General features: G+C 36.5%; 1 protein-coding gene across 3 annotated transcripts in view; it reads right to left on the reverse strand.

Moving 5' to 3' along the window:
• The window catches only part of RAB3IP (RAB3A interacting protein), a 48,972-nt gene extending 29,794 nt beyond the window's left edge, over positions 1-19,178 (reverse strand). Inside the window, exons 1-3 of one of the 3 annotated variants that reach the window (XM_057557269.1) lie at positions 19,022-19,178; positions 6,746-7,021; positions 5,780-6,038 (exon numbers count right to left, since the gene is read on the reverse strand). In XM_057557269.1, the coding sequence (XP_057413252.1) occupies positions 5,780-6,038; positions 6,746-6,996 (510 nt within the window). In that variant the 5' untranslated portion in view covers positions 6,997-7,021; positions 19,022-19,178. Of the gene's footprint in view, positions 1-5,779; positions 6,039-6,745; positions 7,022-18,270; positions 18,434-18,909; positions 18,928-19,021 lie in introns of those variants that run through there. The other 2 variants (XM_057557270.1, XM_007195027.3) reach the window with 2 other exon arrangements.

Consider the following 19,178-nt stretch of genomic DNA (forward strand, 5'->3'; position numbering starts at 1 on the left):
CTAGAGAAAAGAAATTTGAGGGATATTTCAAACGCAGAAAATCAGGACTCTATGATCAAGTAAATTCCATCAAATTTAAGACTCATTAATTTTAAGATAAACATTTTATACATCAAGAAAGAAAAAATGTTGGCAATGAAACTATGATCTGATGGGTTTTTTTTTTCCACTTAGAATTTTCATTTTGTACTTTATAGGAAGAACTCTTTTAAACTGATGGAGACACAAATTTTTATCCTATGTCATTCTCTTTTGTACCTTTCTTTTTGTTTTGATGTCCTATCGTAGTGAGATCCTTTTAGGACATTTAACCCAGTAATTCAGCACCCAGCTCACATAATTCAACTGATTTAGTAACAACATGTACGGCTACAGGCAAGTTAGCACGCAAGCAGGCAATGACAACTCTTATGACTGCTGCCTAGCTGGGAGCAATTTCAAAACTCATACTGATTTCAGAGATGTTAAAATGAGGGACAACGTACAACTAAGGATCAATGAAACATCACCACGCATACATGTCTTTTCTCCCCAACTAGCACCTTAAGAGTAGGGTAAAGTCTAATTTATTTTTCCCTCTACAGGGCCTAATACAAGCTGTGAGAACTTTGGTTACTCAAGAAATGTTTGTTCATAAAAGAACACAGTAAATGTTTATAAGCATCCTTGGTCACAGTTAGTAGGGCCATGCTAAACATGGATCTGTAAGAGTATGTGTTTTGAATGACTTTCTCTGGCTGCAAGCTATTCCACTGGATTTTATTTTCTAAGTCATTTTCATTCTCTTTTAAGGAAGAATAATTAAAAGTTGAAAGTAACACCTTATATCAGTAGGTCTCACACTTTAGTGAATATAAGAATCAATAGGGTGCTGTACACCAGAAACTAACACAACATTGTAAATCAATTATACTTCAATTAAAAAACAAAAAGGAGGGCTTCCCTGGTGGCACAGTGGTTAAGAATCCACCTGCCAATGAAGGAGACACGGGTTCGAGCCCTGGTCTGGGAAGATCCCACATGCCGTGGAGCAACTAAGCCCGTGTGCCACAACTACTGAGTCTGCGTTCTAGAGTCCGCGAGCCACCACTACAGAGCCCGCACGCCACAACTACTAAAGCCTGTGCACCTAGAGCCCATGCTCTGCAACAAGAGAAGACACCACAATGGGAGGTCCGCACACCACAACGAAGAGTAGCCCCTGCTCACCGCAACTAGAGAAAGCCCGCTAGCAGCAACAAAGACCCAACACAGCCAAAAATAAATAAATAAAATAAATAAATTTATATATATATAAAAAAAGAATCAATAGCGTAGTTTATTGAAAATGCATATCCTCAAGCCTCAATACAATAATTTTGTTTCAACAGAATCTGGCGTAGACTCCGGGAATCTACATTTTAAAAGTGATGTACTAAAACCCAACTTCTGTCTCAGGATTCCACCAAAAGTTGTTCTTCAGCAATGACCTGTAGAAGGCCAAACAAGTGAAGGACTACATCACCACCTCTGGCATCCCTGCACCTGAAAATCAATAAGCACATGGTTGCTCCCCCTACACAGAGTATGGATTTGTTGCTGGTAAGTGGTTACTCCACCAAGGCTACATTTCCCAGCCCATCACACATTTAAGTATCAGCATGAAACTGGTTCACACCAATGGAATGTAAGTAAAAGTTATGTGTATCACTTCTAAGTCAAAGCTTTTTAGAAGCAGGTGTGCTTTCTCCAAGTTTTCTTTTCCCTTCACTTCACTGGTTAGATACTATAAGAAAACTCTAAAAGATTACGAAGATCCAAGACAGAAGAAACATAGATCCCCAAATTATTTCACAAAGAACTGCCTGTGAACTATGAACATTTGCTTTAAAGTGTTAAATGAATAAAAACGAACTTCTATTAAGTCACTAAAATTTAGGGGTACCTTACAAGAAGCTAACACATCCCTAACTAATATATTATGCATGTGTGTCTACTTACACAACAGTGTAACTGCATACATATGTATATATTCATTTAATCGACAGAATGTGTTGAGAAGCCATTATGTGCTCAAGACATAATCATGAGCAAAAACACATGTAATCCTTATCTTCATGAAGCTCAAAATTATTGAAGTGTATGTTTAAGTGTAGACTTCTGTGTTGGGGTTAACTAGGATGGGGCAGAGCAAACAATACAAATAAAGAAATAGAACTTTCACTCTCAATCAAGATAGAGTACCAGGGATCATATTTACCACGCTGCCTGACAGAACTAAAAAAAAAAGGAAAAAAATTGTGAAATGATTTTTAAGACATTGGACATCAGGCAAAAAAGATAGTGATCCTCCAGAAACGGGAAACAATAAAGTGAGGCCTATGATTTGTTCCAGCATTTCACCTGAAGAGATAAAAGCATTATTAGACAAGGATTAAATGTTATTAAACTGTATTTCATATGTTCAAGAAGCTAGAAGACAGACTAAACATGTTAAACAAAACAAATGAAATACTTAAAAGACCCAATCAAACTTTCAGGGATGAAGACTAACATGTCTGTGATAAAAAATACATTGTATAGAATTAACATATTAGATACTACAGGGGGAAAAAAGAAGAGTAGTGACATTGAAGACACAGCAACAGAAATTATACACAATGAAACACAGAGAGAAAAAAGATTTTAAAAATAAATGAACAGAGCATCAGTGAGCTGTGGGACAACTTTAAGCAGTTTACTGTACACATAATAGGAGTCCTGAAGGAGAGGAGAGATAGGGGAGGTAAGTAAATGTTTTTGAAGAAATAATGGCCCAAATTTCCCAATTTCTATGAAAACAAACAACCCACAAATTCAAGAAACTCCACAAATTCCCAGTTCAAGAAACGCGAAGAGAACCGCACCAAGGCATACCATAATCAAATAGCTTACAGCCAGTGATAAAGAGGAATATCACATCACACGCAGAAAAACAAAGGTAAGGATAACAGCTGACTTCTCGTGAGAGACAGTGCAAGCTAGAAAACACTAGAGCAACATCTTTAAAGTACTAAAAGAAAAAAACTATCAACCTAAAATTCTTTACCCCGTGAAACTATATTTCAAAAGCAAAGGTGAAAAAAAATACCTTTTAAAATATACAACAACTGAAAATAATTTATCAGCAGCACACACATAACAAATATGTTAAAGGATGTCCTCCAAGCAGAAGGAAAATGGTATCAGATGGAAATCTGGATCCACATGAAGGAATGAAGAGCACTGGAAATAGTAACTATATGGGTAAATATGAGGATTCTTATATTTAAATCTCTTTAAAAAATAACCAGCTGTTTAATGAAAAAATAATTTAAATGTATTGTGGAATTTAAATAAAACATATAAAGAAGTAAAATTATGGCAATCACAGCACAAAAACTGAAAGGGGAAAACGAAAGTACAGTTGAGCCCTGAACAACATGGGTTTGAACTGCATGTGTCCACTTATATGTGGATTTTTAAAAATAAATACATACTACAGTAGTACACAATCCATGGTTGGCTGAATCCACGGATACAGAACCACATAAAGTCATATGCAGATTTTCAATTGCACAGGGGTCAGTGCCCCTAACCCCACTTTGTCCAAGGGTCAACTGCATACTTTTGTAAAGTTCTTATACTGTATGTGAGATAGTATAATATTATCAGAACGTAGAGAGTGATAAGTTAAAGTTGTATACTACAAACCCTAAAGCAATCACTAAATTAGCAAAACGAAGATATACAGCTAATAAGCCAAAGGAGGTAAGATGAAATCAAAAAAACATATGGAATTAATCCAAAAGAAGGCATAAAAGGAGAAAAAAGGGAAAAAGAAATAGAAGAGACAAACAGAAAACAAATAGTAAGATGGCAGATTTAAACCAAACTGTACCACATTAAATGTAAATAGTCTAACATAAACACACCATTAAAAGGCAGAGATTATCAGAAAGGATAAAAAAGCAAGATCTAATAATATGCTGCCTTCAAGAAAGCCCACTTTAAATAGGGAGACAAAAGCAGGTTAAGAGTAAAAGGATGGAAAAATGGTAACTTTCTGGCCGCTCTAAAAAGAATAATCAGAATAAACAGAATGACTATTGACATAATTTTGATTCATGAGTTGCCATTAATTCAGGAAGTATTTTCATATTCAACAGTCCTTTTCAAGTCTTGAGCTCTAAGTAAGTATTAATACTATCTTATACTCTTCATAATAAAATTCACCATATGCATGTGTTCACACATCATTATCATTTCAATTACCTCGACAGTACTTCTAAATACAACAAACTAAAAATTTCAAAAATAACTCCAAACTTGAGCTAAGAAATTAGCAATATATTCTGACCAATCAGTAACCACAATGTATTCCCAAAGATGGATATATATGTTCAATAGTTTACCTGTATATAAATTGTTATTTCACTTAATACTCTGTATTAAGATGAGAGTCTGAGCCAAATGACAGATGCCAAATATAGCCACATCTCACCACACCCCCTACCTTTGGGAAAAGATTAAGAAGGCTATTGATTTTTCTTTCTGATAAATATACATTCAACCAAAAATGTTTTAGCATATCTTCATGGATGTTTAACCATTAGCCATTCATTGAAGCATTATAAAGAGACATATATGCCAGGCATCGTCCTGTATTATTCTAGGCACTGGGGATACAAAAATCAATGTTATGCTCTTGAGAGAAAAGTCTGGTGGGGAGAAGATGGGAATATATGTTTGTAAAATGTCATAATATGCTGGAAATCATGTCATAGAATGTTTTCCCTATTGCCTCAATTTTCTAAATGTGCACTGGTCCATTTCACCTAAGTTGTGAAATTTATATACATAGAGTTGTTCATATTATTCCTTTATTATACTTTCCATGTCTGCAGGGTCTGTAGTGATACCCTCTGTTTCATTCCTGCTATTGATAATGTGTCTTCTGTTCTTTTTTATCAGTCTTATTAGAGGTTTGTCAATTCTACTGATCTTTTTAAAGAACCAGCACTTTGTTTCATTCATTTTCTCTGGTTTTTCTGTTGTCAATTTCATTGATTTCTGTTCTTTACTATTTCCTTCCTTCTGCTTGCTCTTGGTTTTATTTTGCTGTTCTTCTTCTACTTTCTTTAAGTGAGAGACTAGATTGTTGATTTGAAACTTTTCCTTTTTTCTAATGTATGAATACTTAGTGCTACAAATTTCCCTTTAAAATTTAATTACAGATGCAGAAAAAGAATGAGATATAGTCACAAATTGGGGAATAAATAGAAATTTAAAAGATGACCAACTGAGAAACAGAACAAATTACCAGGAGACGAAAATTCTCCAAGGTAAGGTACAGAAAATATTCAAACCCAGATGAATGGCAAGGCACTATTACTAAAACAGTTCCTCAAAACATAATGACTTGGACTGAATGGCTTCAAGCAAATAATCACAAAGTCAATCACATACAGAGAGGAAAAAACCAACACATGGAACATAACTCACCAAATCTGCATTACAGATAATGCAAGACAGGGAACAGGCAATGTAGGGGGGGCACAAAAAGAACTTAAGAATCTCTTTTTTCTAGTTTGTACTCTAAGATGAGCTTCTTTACTACTCAATTTCACAGATTCCTAAATGCTGCCCAACAGGAGCTAAGACTGTGCATATGCAAAAGATAAGTGTAGAACTGTAATGATTTCACTTGAGTTGCCCCCCCCATGGATAAATATTAATTTTGAATATAACATATGGAAGAATAAAATATCTTTTTGCTTACCCTCTGAGCTTTTGCAAGTTCTTCTTTTAATCTTTCATAGCCCTTTTCTCTAACTTCCAAAACAGATGGGCTTCGTAAGCGGGACAGACTATCAGTACTCAACCCAAAAATATCATCACTGCCATCACAAGCCTCTGTTATGGTAGCACCCTGTAAAAACTCCCTCTCTGCATTACAGTTGTCCTTTCTTGTAGTTAATTTAGTTAACCCAGCTGTGATTCCAGAGGTAGAACAAGGTGCTGGGTCTGTAACATGGATGCTGTAAAGGAGAGTTAAAAAAACATCAGCATGTGCTTAAATATAACTGGCATAAACACACGTCTATAACTGCATTATCCAATCTGTTCACCACTATATCTAATTAATAGCATGTCCTGAGCCAAAGCAACCACATTTCAAGTCCTTCATAGCCACATAGGTCTAATGGCTATCATATTAAACAGCACAGAAACAGAACATTTTCATCAACCCAGAAAGTTCTATTGGATAGTACTACTCTAGAACAGGGGTCTGCAAACTAAATGCAGGATAAATCCAGCCTGCCACCTGTTTTTTAAGGCCTACAAGCCAAGAATGATTTTTACATTTTCAGTGGTTGAAAAAAAAACAATAATATTTTGTGGCACAAGAAAATTATATAAAATTCAAAATTCAGTGTCTATATATAAAGTCTTATTGGAGCTTATTCATTTACATACTGTCTACGGCTGCTTTCACACTTTAACAGCAGAGTCCAACAGTTGCAACAGAGACTGTGTAGCCCACAAAGCCTAAAATATTTACTATTTGGCCCTTTACATAAAAAGTTTGTGACCCCTGGTCTTGAGGATTAACATGTATTGCTCTTCATGCACCACCTTATATTATTCAAATTTTCTAAAACAATAAAACTTAAAATAAGTTAACCAAGCAAACTTCGTTTGTTTAATACAATACTCTAAAACAAGCATTTTGATGATCTCCTACCTGACACTAGGTATTTCTGCACAATTTAAACGTCTGGGGGATGAATACACAGGTTGTGTAGGAAGGTCGGAAACATCTAAGGCATTAGCCTGGATAGGGGCGGAGCATAAAGCTGAAGGATGTGGCCGGTAGATGACACTTGGTGAGGTAGTCTGCTCTTGAGTTCCCGGTTCATACACACCAAGAAGGTCTGGAGAAGTAGGTGAAGCAAGGTTTACTTCATGGAAGCCTTCCAAGGGGTCATTAGCCATAGCAAATGCCTCATCATAGGATAACCTATGTTAAAACAAAAAGTAGGAAATTATTTTGAGATAGTGACATTTAAAATTAAATTAAGATGTATACTTATAAAATGTGTTTAACAGTCCATTATAAACTATAAACTTACAATGAAAAGAGAGAGCAAAGGAAAGAAACTACAATCATTTAAAATTTATTAAGTGATCTCAGACTATAAACACTACAAAAGGCAAACAATCTGATTCAGAATAAACTTGAAAGTGATGGCTAACACTGTTACAATGATTAATTAATAAATATTTAACAATGAGGAATGAATAAAAATTTGCTTGATATTTTTAACTTTGCTATCATATGTGACTTTGGTTAGAATAAGGAGAAGAGGCAGTAAAGATAGAGACACATGTGCTTATTAGTTCAACTAACTGTTCTGTTCTGCCTCATACTGGCTCTGACTTTGGATGAGTCAGTGTATTTTTCTTTTATTCTGAAATAATTTCAAATTTACATAAGAGTTACAGAGCTCCTGTATATATTTCACCCAGATTATGAAACTGTTAACATTTTCAAACCATTTGAGAATAGGTTTTAAGCATGATGCCCATTATCCCTTAATATCTCAGTGTATATATCCTAAGTAAACCATCACCAAAATCAGGATGTTAACACTGATCACTATTACCATCTAAACAACTGACCCCAATCAAAGTTCACTGATTATCCTAATAATGTTCTGGATAGGCCCAAGATCCAATCCAGGATAATGCATTACATTTCTCTAAGCCTTAAATTTCTCCTCTAATGGGATGAGAATGGGAATAATAATATTCCCTCCCTTCTCCAGGTTGCTGTGAGGATTAAGGCAGACAATCCACATAAAGTATTTAGTAGTGTACTATGTAACTGGCACAGAGTACAAATAAACATCTGTTATCAGTCAGCTGTTAATAATAACACGTATGCTTCAGTTTCTCCATCAGTAAAAAATATTTCATGCAACTACACAATTATATAAAAAATTTACATGAAAACTAAAAAGTATACCACTCAAGTTTTTCACTTGAAAAATATAAAGAAACCTTATAAACCTTTACTGATTTCCCACTGTCTACAGAATAAATTCCAAACTTGTTATCCAGAAAATCAAGGTCTTCTACGATCTGAATCCAATCTCTCTTCCCAATTTTTTTCTTTCCTACAATAGTACTTTGATAATTGTGACTAATACTTTCCCAGAACTTCGAAAAATTCCCAAACACAAGCACCAATATACCATATAATTTCATCATAAAATACAGAAAAAAACCCCTCATTCATTAAACTGAAAAACTGTACTCTCTCATACTCAATAAAAAAAAAGCATTGAAAATAAGACAAGTAAAAGTAGTAAGCTACTTTTTATCTAAGAAAGGAGAAAATACAAACTTATTTATATATATATAATTATATATATACTTTTTCATATGTTTCATATGTTTCATATTTTAGAAATGGAAGGATACACCAAAAACTAATTAAAAAAAAAAAAAAACAAAAACAGTTACCTTTAGGAAAGGGCGAGAACAGGAAGAGGAGACAGGCATAAAAGCTATACTTTTCCAAATGTACCCTACTTTGTTGATTTGAATTTGAACTTGGAACCACGTAAATGATAAAACAAAATTAGATTTTAAAAAAGAATATCTAAAAATAAAACAAATGAATCTAGCTGTGTACTGACATGGTAGTTTTAACCAACATCAAAAAGAACTATTTCAAATGATTTTAAAACATAGTAATAAAACTGTATATCCCTAGTGGAATATATTCTAAGGTCAAAAGGAAGTTAAAAAAATCATATACTATTTTCAGTAATCATATTAGTAAGTAATGTTGATACTGCTATTCTGAAACTATTATAAAAGATAAAACAAATTATATTAATATCATTCAAAACTAAGAATTTCAACCTATGAGAAAAGAGATACAAATACAAAATCAAGGACCTTAAAACTCTGAAGTCCTAAATTTGAATCAGAAATAAGAGGGAAAAAAAAAAAAAAGAGAAATAAGAGGGAAATTTTTTCTATTTAAAAAGATGTCTACCTTTATCCACTGAAAAGGTATAACAACAGCAACCAACTCAGGAGCAATGAGTACCCCTTGTGCCCAGAGTAATACCATTTCCTACGAAAAAAGAACAAGGGCTCCTCGGAGAAATGGCTGATTCCAAGCCCGGGGCAGTAATGTACAAAAGGACCTTGCAACATCTTGTTTTACCAGGAAGCAAGAAAGCTATCAGAGACTACTGGAGTGGTATCAAAAGGACTCCCACTAAACAAAGATGGGACAATCTGACCATCAAAAAGGATAATACCTGTAAAGAACAAAAAATAATTCTAAACCCATGAGTTCATGATTATACTAAAAATAAGACAAAACAAAAAAATCTCACTGGTCCCTTTTGATCAGTGCTATGGAACAAATTCACTATTTTGAAAACTGGTAAAATAAAGGAAAGAATCCAGTATTTACCCTGACTTTCCTATACATTAAAGAACTAAATAGTTTATGAGGAAAAATCCTTCTTTTAAAAGCATCCCACTTAATAAATATAACTTTGCAATCCTAATGAAATAATGAGTCTAGGCAACACTTATCAATAACTATTAAAACCCTAAGGTAAAATCTGGGGCACTTTATAATTAATGGATCAGAACGACAGTACCTGAACTCACTGATGACATTATTATCACAAAAAGGGAGAAAATCAGACATTATGAGAATTATGTGGTAAAACGGGAAATGAACACTACCACCATCCATGAAGCATTCTTGCCCCCCTAATAAGAAAAAAAAGATCCCAATCCAATCAAGCCTTTAGGTCTTTATCAGTTTATAGGAAAGAGGCTAGAGGAACATACTAAAAATAACGTCTTCATCAGTTTATAGGAAATACAGAGCCTACAGGAACATATCAAAAACAATACCATATGGACAAAGACAGCAAAATCTAGACTTTGGGAAACTCTTACAGGATAAACCACCTGGTTTTTTCAATAAATAAAAGTGGAAAAAAAGAGGGAATTTATAGACTTAAGAGACATAATGAAATATAATGTATGGACCTTGTTTGAATTCTTATTTGAATTAACCAACTGTAAAATCATATTATAAGACAATAAAGGGAACTTGAACACTGGATATTACTGATATTATTATGAATTTTTGTCCATTTTTAGAGATAATGGTATTATGGTTACATGAAAAAAAAAATCTTACCTTTTAGAGATACACACGAAAGTATTTATAGATGAAATAAAATTACCTGGATTTGCTTCAAAATAATCCAGGGGGAGAAGGAGGGTATGGGGAGCTGGGCCATCAAACTACCAGTCCCCCGCAGTCACAAAGGATTATAGGGTGGTTTCTCTCATAATAACAGCTAACATTTACTGAGCATTTACTAAATATCAGGTATAGTTCCAGTACATGTACAGTTGAGGAAGCTGCAGCTTAGGGTAGCCAGTATTAAAACTTATGTCTGGGACTTCCCTGACGGTCCAGTGGTTAAGATTTCGCCTTCCAATGCAGGGGGTGCAGGTTCAATCCCTGGTCCAGAAGCTAAGCTCCCACATGCCTCACAGCCAAAGAACCAAAACATAAAACAGAAGCAATATTGCAACAAATTCAATAGAAGACTTTAAAAATAAATAAATAAAAAATAAATAAATAAAACCTATGTCTGCTGGACTCCAGAGTCCTAGCTCTTCACCACCACACCACACTACTACCACTAGAATTGCTTTGCCTTTCCACTGTTAGATGGTTCATGTAAAAATGTTTCTCCTTAAGCTGAATTAAAATCCATCATCCCTGCAACATCCACCCTATTTTTCCTATAAACACTCAACTATTTCAACAAATATTCACTGTGAGTCTACTATGTGCCAGGCTCTGGGGAAAGAAGAGGATAAATCACCTCTGCTCCCAAATAGTATCAATATAGTAGGAGACACTGACAGTGGCAATGATAGTGTGATAAATGCCATAGAATATGCAAAGGCTACTAAGAGACCACACAGGAGGGGCAAATAAATCAGAAGGAAAGGACTCCCAGAAAAAGTGAAGCCAAAGAAAAGACCCAAAGAAGGGTAGGAAATAATGAGAAAGATAAATCCCCTGGAAGGACTTTCCAGGCATGTCTAAGGTATGAAAGCAAAGTATTTATGGAAAATACAAATGTTGCATAAACTGGAGCACAGGCTAGGAACATAAGACCCAAACCTGAGAGTGGCAGGTCTGAATTCTGCTTCTATCAAGTTACTGGGCCAATGTGTGCCTAGGTTCTCTCATCTGGAAATCTGTAGCTCGGTTTTCTTCCTCACAGGGTGAGAATTAAAAGAGAAATGCAAGTAGTATTTCGCAGAGTAGAGCACCTCTGAGCAGTGCCTCTACCTACAACACATTGTTTAAATTACAGTCACTCCCAAAAAGGAGATTATTTTAAGATTAAATGTAGTCCCTTTATCAAGCGTGTGAAATTTCCATAAAATGTTTAACTTAGCTGGTAACGAGCTGCCAATCAGACTAATCTGAAAATCTTTTGCTCTTTCAAATAGTACATGGAAGCTTTAAGATTTATTTTATATTCAGAGTTCTTATATGAATAACATAAACTATTTTTAAGCAGTAGTACTCTTTGCGTTAAGTAATAAGTAATTTAAAAAACTAATTTCAAACGGAGGTTATCCCAATTCATAAACTAAACTTGTCAAGGATCACTAAAAATGAGTAAAAAGGATGACAGCATTAAATTCTTATGGGTGAATTACCAACACAGCTTGGGTGGCTTTATTATTACTCAGCTTTAAGTAATAAAGCTGATTTCCAATTTAAAAAAAGTTAATCAAAACCATTTGTTTCTGATTTCTAGTATGCATTGCATGTTATTTCTTCTTTGCAGAAGTCAGCACTATCACAGCAAAAACAGCAGTCAATATTTACTGAAAGTTAACTATGTGTCAGTTAACTATGTGTTAAGAACTTCACGTGTATTAACTCATTTAATGAAAGCCTAAAAAAAATCTTAATGATTTATATACTTATTAAATATATTTTATACATATATTATTTTTAGTATAAAATAAGTGTACTTAATAATTTTTATCAATTATGTTTATTCTAGTTGGAATGGAAGATGTCTGCCAGCTTCAACTCCTCAGGGCAAATGCTGGTACTAAGTTCTGAGAACACAGATATGAAAATGGAGTAAAAAGAAGGTGCATAGCCTATCATGAGCCACTAAATGATTACCCTGTGGGTTGGGGGGAGAGGAGGAAGAGAATGTTTCAAGGAGAAATAAAATATAAGTTAGATTTGAAATGCTGAATAAGAGTCTGTAGGTGGGCTAGGCAAGGAAATACGACAGGACAGTCAAGGAATAAGGGTTTGGCACTAATGAAATTAACCAAAAAAAAAAAAAAGAGTGACAGAAAATCAGGCTGGAGAGGCAGATATGCGACAGATAATTAAAAGCTTCATTTAACATGGAAAATGCTGCTTGGAGTTTATCCAAGAGATGCTCGGATCTACGTTTTAGGAAGTACAGATGTACTGTGATGTCATTAGAAAAATGACTCCCGAGGACTTTAACTAGAGAGAGGAGACTAGAGGCAATTGGTTAAGAGGTTATTGCAACAGGCTAGGCAAGAGATTATGAAGGTCTGATCTAATGCCAAGATCACGCATCGCAAATGAGGGGACGGAGGCATATTTATCTATATATATGAAAAACATTCAGAACAATTCGTTTATATTTCTACATATACACACATATGCATTATGTTATTACATTCTATATGTGTGACATATACACATATACATTATGTACATTATTCTGTTATTCCTCACAGCATCCCTTTGAAATGATTCTTATGTCTATTTTACAGGTATAGAAACTGAGGAACAGAGAGATTAATCTTGTCGAGGTCAAACAGTCAATAAACAACAGAACTAGGATTCAAGCCCTGGTACATCTGACTCCAACACCTGACTCCACTACATTTGAGAATCACTTAAAAGGTAAAACTGATTGGAGGTCAGGGGTAAGACTCAGATAAAGGTTACATCAAGACAGAGGATCTCTAAGGCAGTCTTACCCAACCAACCGTAAGAAGAGAACAATCCAAATAGAAGAATCCTATTTAATCTCTGAACGCTTGTTTAATTTCAGAAAGAAAAAACTAAAGTTTCTCTAATGCACCGCTGTTGAAATGAGCATTTGCTATTACTTTGTGTTCTTTCTGTTTTTTTTCCTATATTCTCTTTGCTATCATCATTTCCTTATCTATTTTGCTGCCTTGCTGGGGTTTAAAATAAATACTTATTCAGCCCCTTATAGTTCTTGATGGGGAGGGGAGGAATAGCATATAAATAAAAATCAACAGAAGCCTGATTTTACTATAGTGGCCTTATGATGTACTCAAAAACAGTGTGGATATTTGATACTAAGGAATTAGTGTTAATTTTTTAAAGTGTGTCATAGTATTGTAGCTAACTGCCCTTATCTTTTAGAGATACATACTGAAATATTTACAGATGAAATTATACAATTCCTGGAATTTGCTCAAAATAGTACAGGAGGGGGAATAATACAGGGAAGTATATGGGGCAGGACTGACCGTTGCTGATGGGCTAGATGATGGGAAATTTGAGGGTCATCATACTTCTGCATCTACTTATTGTATTTTAAATTCTCAATAATTAGAAAGTTTTGAGATTTATTCAAATACTATATAAAGGAAGAAAAAACAAAACAAAAAGGTGTATATATAAAAAATAATTTTCTCATTAGCTTTCCCTATAATTATAAAGTTGGTTTTCCAAACTAACATTTTGGTTGTAGTAAAAAAAAAAAAAATTTCACATTTACATTTTAGGAAGCAGGCTATGTTTATAAGTGTGAATTTAATTCATAACCCAAGGGAAATATTAGTCACAATCTTCCCACTCTTATTAAAACAGACCACAAATTAATTTCCATTTACTAATTCCACAGGATTTAAATGTACAACCTAACATATTGAGAGATGTTATTTACTGCAGATTCTTAAAATTAAAGGTTTTCAGAAAATTCTCAGAACTTACTGGGTTACTAACACTGTATTTAATTACAAATTCTTGGAACAAAAACGTAAAAAATAATTGTTTTCCAGGTTTCTTTCTCTTAAAAGTGGAAGCCTCTTTATCTTATGTATGTAAGAATATGTGTCAACTAAATATTCAATAGGCACTGAAGTATATATTGACTGGATAAATAAACAATAAGAGTCTTTAGAGAGGGAATAAATAGCAGAGCAGCGAAGAGTAGAGATAGTGACTCCAGGCCACCTTTAAAAATTAGAGATAAAACAGTAAGTACCCTGTAGCAAGACTGATGAAACTGAATTTCTAAAGTTTGGGGAAACCTGAGCATTTGATCAAACGAGCTTCAGAAAACCTTCTTTCTAGTTCAGATTCTGTTATTAACTGGCTGTGTGAACTTGGGCAAGTCACTTAATTTCTCTGAGCTTCAGTTTCAACATCTATAACAGTGGTGTTATCTCCCCTGCCTACATTTGAGAAAATCAAATGGCTTAACTGTCAATGTAAAAATGTTCTAAAGATTGTAAAGCATAACACAAATGTATAATATCTATAAAGATCTAAGAAGGAATAAATGGTGGGGAAAATAACAAGAGCACAGAAAGGAGTCTGTCTTACAAAACAGAAGGGATCCTTGTTTATCCTAGATAAAGGAGAAGGAAGGGGAAAACAAGTCCTTCTGAGGTATAGTGTTCAAATATAATTCTCTTCCCAACAGGAAATTAATTAATGCACATTTACTTACTGTTTTTCTAACTTACTTTAGTTGTTCTTTTATACTTTATCCTGATCTGTCAATCAGATGCCCACAAACACTCAATACTATTATCTGGACACATCAAATGACAATTCACTTATTTAATTGGTTCTAAGCTATCATCAGTATACTCCTTTACAGTTGTTAACTATAAGCAACAAATCTCTCAAACTTGAACTATTTCAATAATTTCCATTCTTTTCCCTCTGATCTAAGTAATCTTAGCTTATGGTTATAGCTATGGAATTTTGTGTTGTTGATATCCTAAGATAAACCAATTTTACTTTTTCACTTTTTTCTATATACAATTGAAGCTTATGAAACTACCTCACTTAACTTTACGTTGAAAGGGAAAGCAGAAGGGAAACAGAGATGGCAAGTTAATGTTACCTGTTGTAAGTAACCCCTCTCTTCCCTTAGTCCCCTCAATTCCCACTTTGAACATTCATTTCCATTTCTACTGCTAGGTCAATTTCAATACATCCTAACATTTTTTCTCGCTGACCATCCATCACCAAACAGCACAGTACCTACTGGGTTCCAGGCCCAATGCTAAAGCTATAAAATGGGGTAAGATGAATTAAAGCCCTGCCCCCAAAGCATGTGTACACTAGAAAAAGACATCTCATTGTCAACAAATGTTTACAAACACAATGTAAATATCAAAATAAATACCAAAACAAAGGCATATACTCCATGCTTTGGAAGCATAAAAGAAAAAAAAGATACGTACTACATGGCAAAGGTAAGGACAGCAGTACAGAAAAAAAAAGAGAAACTAGCTAGAAAGGAGTTTTCAAAGACTCAGATATTTTATTTTAGGATATCAGGTGTATTTAGGTAATTCATTTAGTAACCAACTGACTAGCCTTTGTTGAACTACATCTTGACTAGCACTATATAGGGCAAAGGTTTAGTTTGAAAAGGTACACTTCCCTCAGAATATCCTCAAAGCTTTCCCTCAACACACAAGTATCTCTACCAACTCATCCTTCCTTCCTCCCCACTCTCCAACTATTCTAGCACTGTGTCTTATCTGGCACTCATTAAAATTACAACAACAACATACATATGTGAAAGTGCTTTCTAAATTTTGAGGAACTTACAAAAGATATGGAAATGATTACACAGCCTACCTTCCAGATGCCTTAAATAGTCTTTCCTTTAACTCCCACTGTGACTTGCAGAGTAGATACTCAATGAATATTTGATTTAAAAATCTCCAGCGATACATTAAGAATTACTTATTACACTAATATTAAGTATCTCATAAAAGCTAAATTAAAACCAATTCTTCAGTATTACAACCTATGCATGAAGAAGTAGTAGAGTGTAGTGGTTAAGATCATGGACATCAAAGACGAACTACCAGACTCCCAATTTAGTGCCCTCACTTAATTAGCTTTGACCTTAAGCATCCATCACCATAAGGACCTTAAGCTCCATAACCTCTCAGTGCCTCAATCTTCCCAACTATAAAATGGGATAAAGTATTACCTAACTCCTAGGTCACTTTGAGAATAAATGAGCTGACATACTGTTTACACCAGCATCTGATACACCATAAGCTCTAGACTCTGTAGTAGTAGCAGCAGTGCCGGTATCACCATCATCAGAAAACTTGGATATTTTTTAACCAGAAATATAAATAATAATAACACTTTTCATCTATGTGTCTTCTTATAGTCACAAAGCTCTTTTACAGAAGGTGTAGTTCAGGAATGGAAGGAGCAAAACTGGTCGGAGTTCCATTTTGGGCAGTCACTCCCAGTGTTTAATCCTGGCTCTGCCATTAGTCAACTATAGGACCACTGACAACTAAGTAACCAGAGGCAAGTTATTTCACTTCTCTGACCCTCAATTTCCTGATTTGTAACATGCAACAACACCACCTATACTCCAGGGATGTGCTGAGGACGAGAGGAGTCAAGGTACTTGAAGCAACAAGCAGGACGCACGGCACACTGCTGCGTTAACATCTGTTCCCCTCCTCCACCTCCCACGTGGAGTATCTCATTTAATTCTCATCCCACCATTATGAAGTTCACGTTAGGTTGAGCCCTATTAAAAACAGCTGAATACTGGCAAATTCATATGGTTCAACCTAACACTACATCCATTTACAAATGGAGAAAATAAGCTCAGAGGTTAAATGCTTTACTCAAGGTCATATGCATGGTAAGTAATGGAGCTAAAACTTTAAAAATAGACAGTTTTTCATTAAAATTGGTTCAGCGAGTCCTGCTCAGAAAGGGAGGGGGAAAAGGGTAAACTAACTACAATAATACACGTGAAACTACTGTAACCTACAAGTTTTTGTTCTGCCATATCAAAAAACAAGATGATGATGTAGATTGTCTTCTAAGACTCTTTCAATTTAAAAAATTATTTGTAGAGTGTCTATGCGTGTGTTGCAGAGGTTGAGGGTTTAGTGAAAATTAAAGGAAAATAATATCATCAAAGGAAGCACATGCATAACTACACCAATTCAAAAAGTACAGCTGGATCTAATTAGAAACTCCACGAATTAGCAAATTCACAAAGCAGCTGAACATCAAATATCCATCCTGGTGAAAAGTCAGCGGCATTCCACAACACAGATGAGGTGTTCGCCAAACACACAAGGAAGAGTTATACTAAATGTACCCACTTTGGTTCACAAAGGTATGTACTAATATATAATACTACTGAAATGGAAAAAGAAAAAAATGAAAAGGCTTTTCTTCTAATAGTAAGACATACACTACTGTAGTAAAACTGTTTAACTGCTAAGTTTATTTCTATACATTCCACAAGGGCTTTAGGATTATATCACATAAACCATATTTAGGGTACGTATCTGTCCAAACATGAAGTGTCCTATCAAAATGCACGGCACTAGTAAATAAATAGCAAATGTTAACAGAACAAGGCCCCATAAAAGTGGTGGAATATTTACCAGTATCAAATATTTACTATGATTGGTCTACAAATCTATTCTGCCTCTTTTCTCCTTGAAGTGCCACTCACCTTTTTTTTTTTCTTTAAAAGGGCATGAACGACAAAATACGAATGAGGATAATGAACAGAAACCAGGTCTTTCAATAGATTTACAATAGAACGGTTTTGTTTTTAATCCTCTTATCGGCCTCTCCTCCAATTATGTAATCATTCCACGGCAAAAGATTACATGGCTGTTTCCCTACCCAGCAAGGAATAAGTTGGAGGGGGAAACAGAAGAGTAGGAAACAGGTAGCCTCGGAATATGCTACATTTCCACGAAACTAAACTGCCTCTTCGGAATCAGTATTAAATGAGCGCTCTTAATTTTCAAGACCTTACCCTTTAGCCATTACAGATATTTTTTTCTTTTTTAAATCCCATAACAACTGACAACTCTTCACGTGCTGCAGATTCCACCTACCACCATCACTTCCAGAGTCCATTAAGCTCCCTTTTCCCCGGGCGGTCGGAGCGAGTTATCCACGCTGGAAGAGCTGTGTAATTACAATTACGTCTGTGCAGCTCGCCTCAACTCCCCGAAACAAAAGTCAGGCTGAACTGAGCTGCCTCCTAAGGCGCGATTCCGGGTGCTGGCTCTTGCCCACCAGGTTTCGCCGAAACCTCCCGAGGGTGACCTCTACGCCTCGCCTCGGTGCCCCGCTCGCCGTCTCCTAAGACCCCCGGTCCACGCCTACTGCCTCGCCCCGTCCAGCGCCGGCCTCCAGACTTGCTCGCGAACTCCCCTTACAGCCCCCTCCGCAACCCCGGGCCCCCAGCTCCCGGCCGCGCGCGCCCAGCCGACAGGTAACCGGGCGCCGGGCTCCCAGCCTCAGCGCTCGGGACCGCGCAGTTAATGAGTAACGCGCCGGGGCCCAGGGGACAGGGGAGGAGCCGCCGCCGCCCGACGCCCACCAGCGGCCCCAGGGGGCGCCCAGATGCCCCGAGGCGCCGAGCCCCCGCCGCCGCCTCCGCCGGGGTCCCGGAGCCTGCGAGCCCAGGCGGGGGAGCGCGCTCGCTGGGCCAGGACAGTCGGCCGGGTCCCCGCGCGCCGCGCCCTCACCTGCACCTGCCGCGGCCGCCCCTCCAGGCCGGCTCGCGGGCGGCGGGCGCGCGGGCACCGAGGGGGGCGGTGCTCCGCGCCCCGGGCCTCTCCCTCCCGCGGCCGCACTCACCTGACCAACCCACCGCGGCCGCGGCCGGCGCTCAGGGGCGCGTGCAGAACCGCACACAACGCGCCCCGAAGGAGTCACAAGCGGAGGAGAACGGCGGGCCGACGCCGCTACACTCAGCCGCGGCGGGTGCACTACCGGGGGGAGCCGCCGCGGGAGC

This window comes from Balaenoptera acutorostrata, chromosome 11 (assembly GCF_949987535.1).
Source record: "Balaenoptera acutorostrata chromosome 11, mBalAcu1.1, whole genome shotgun sequence".
Taxonomy (NCBI): Eukaryota; Metazoa; Chordata; class Mammalia; order Artiodactyla; family Balaenopteridae; genus Balaenoptera; species Balaenoptera acutorostrata.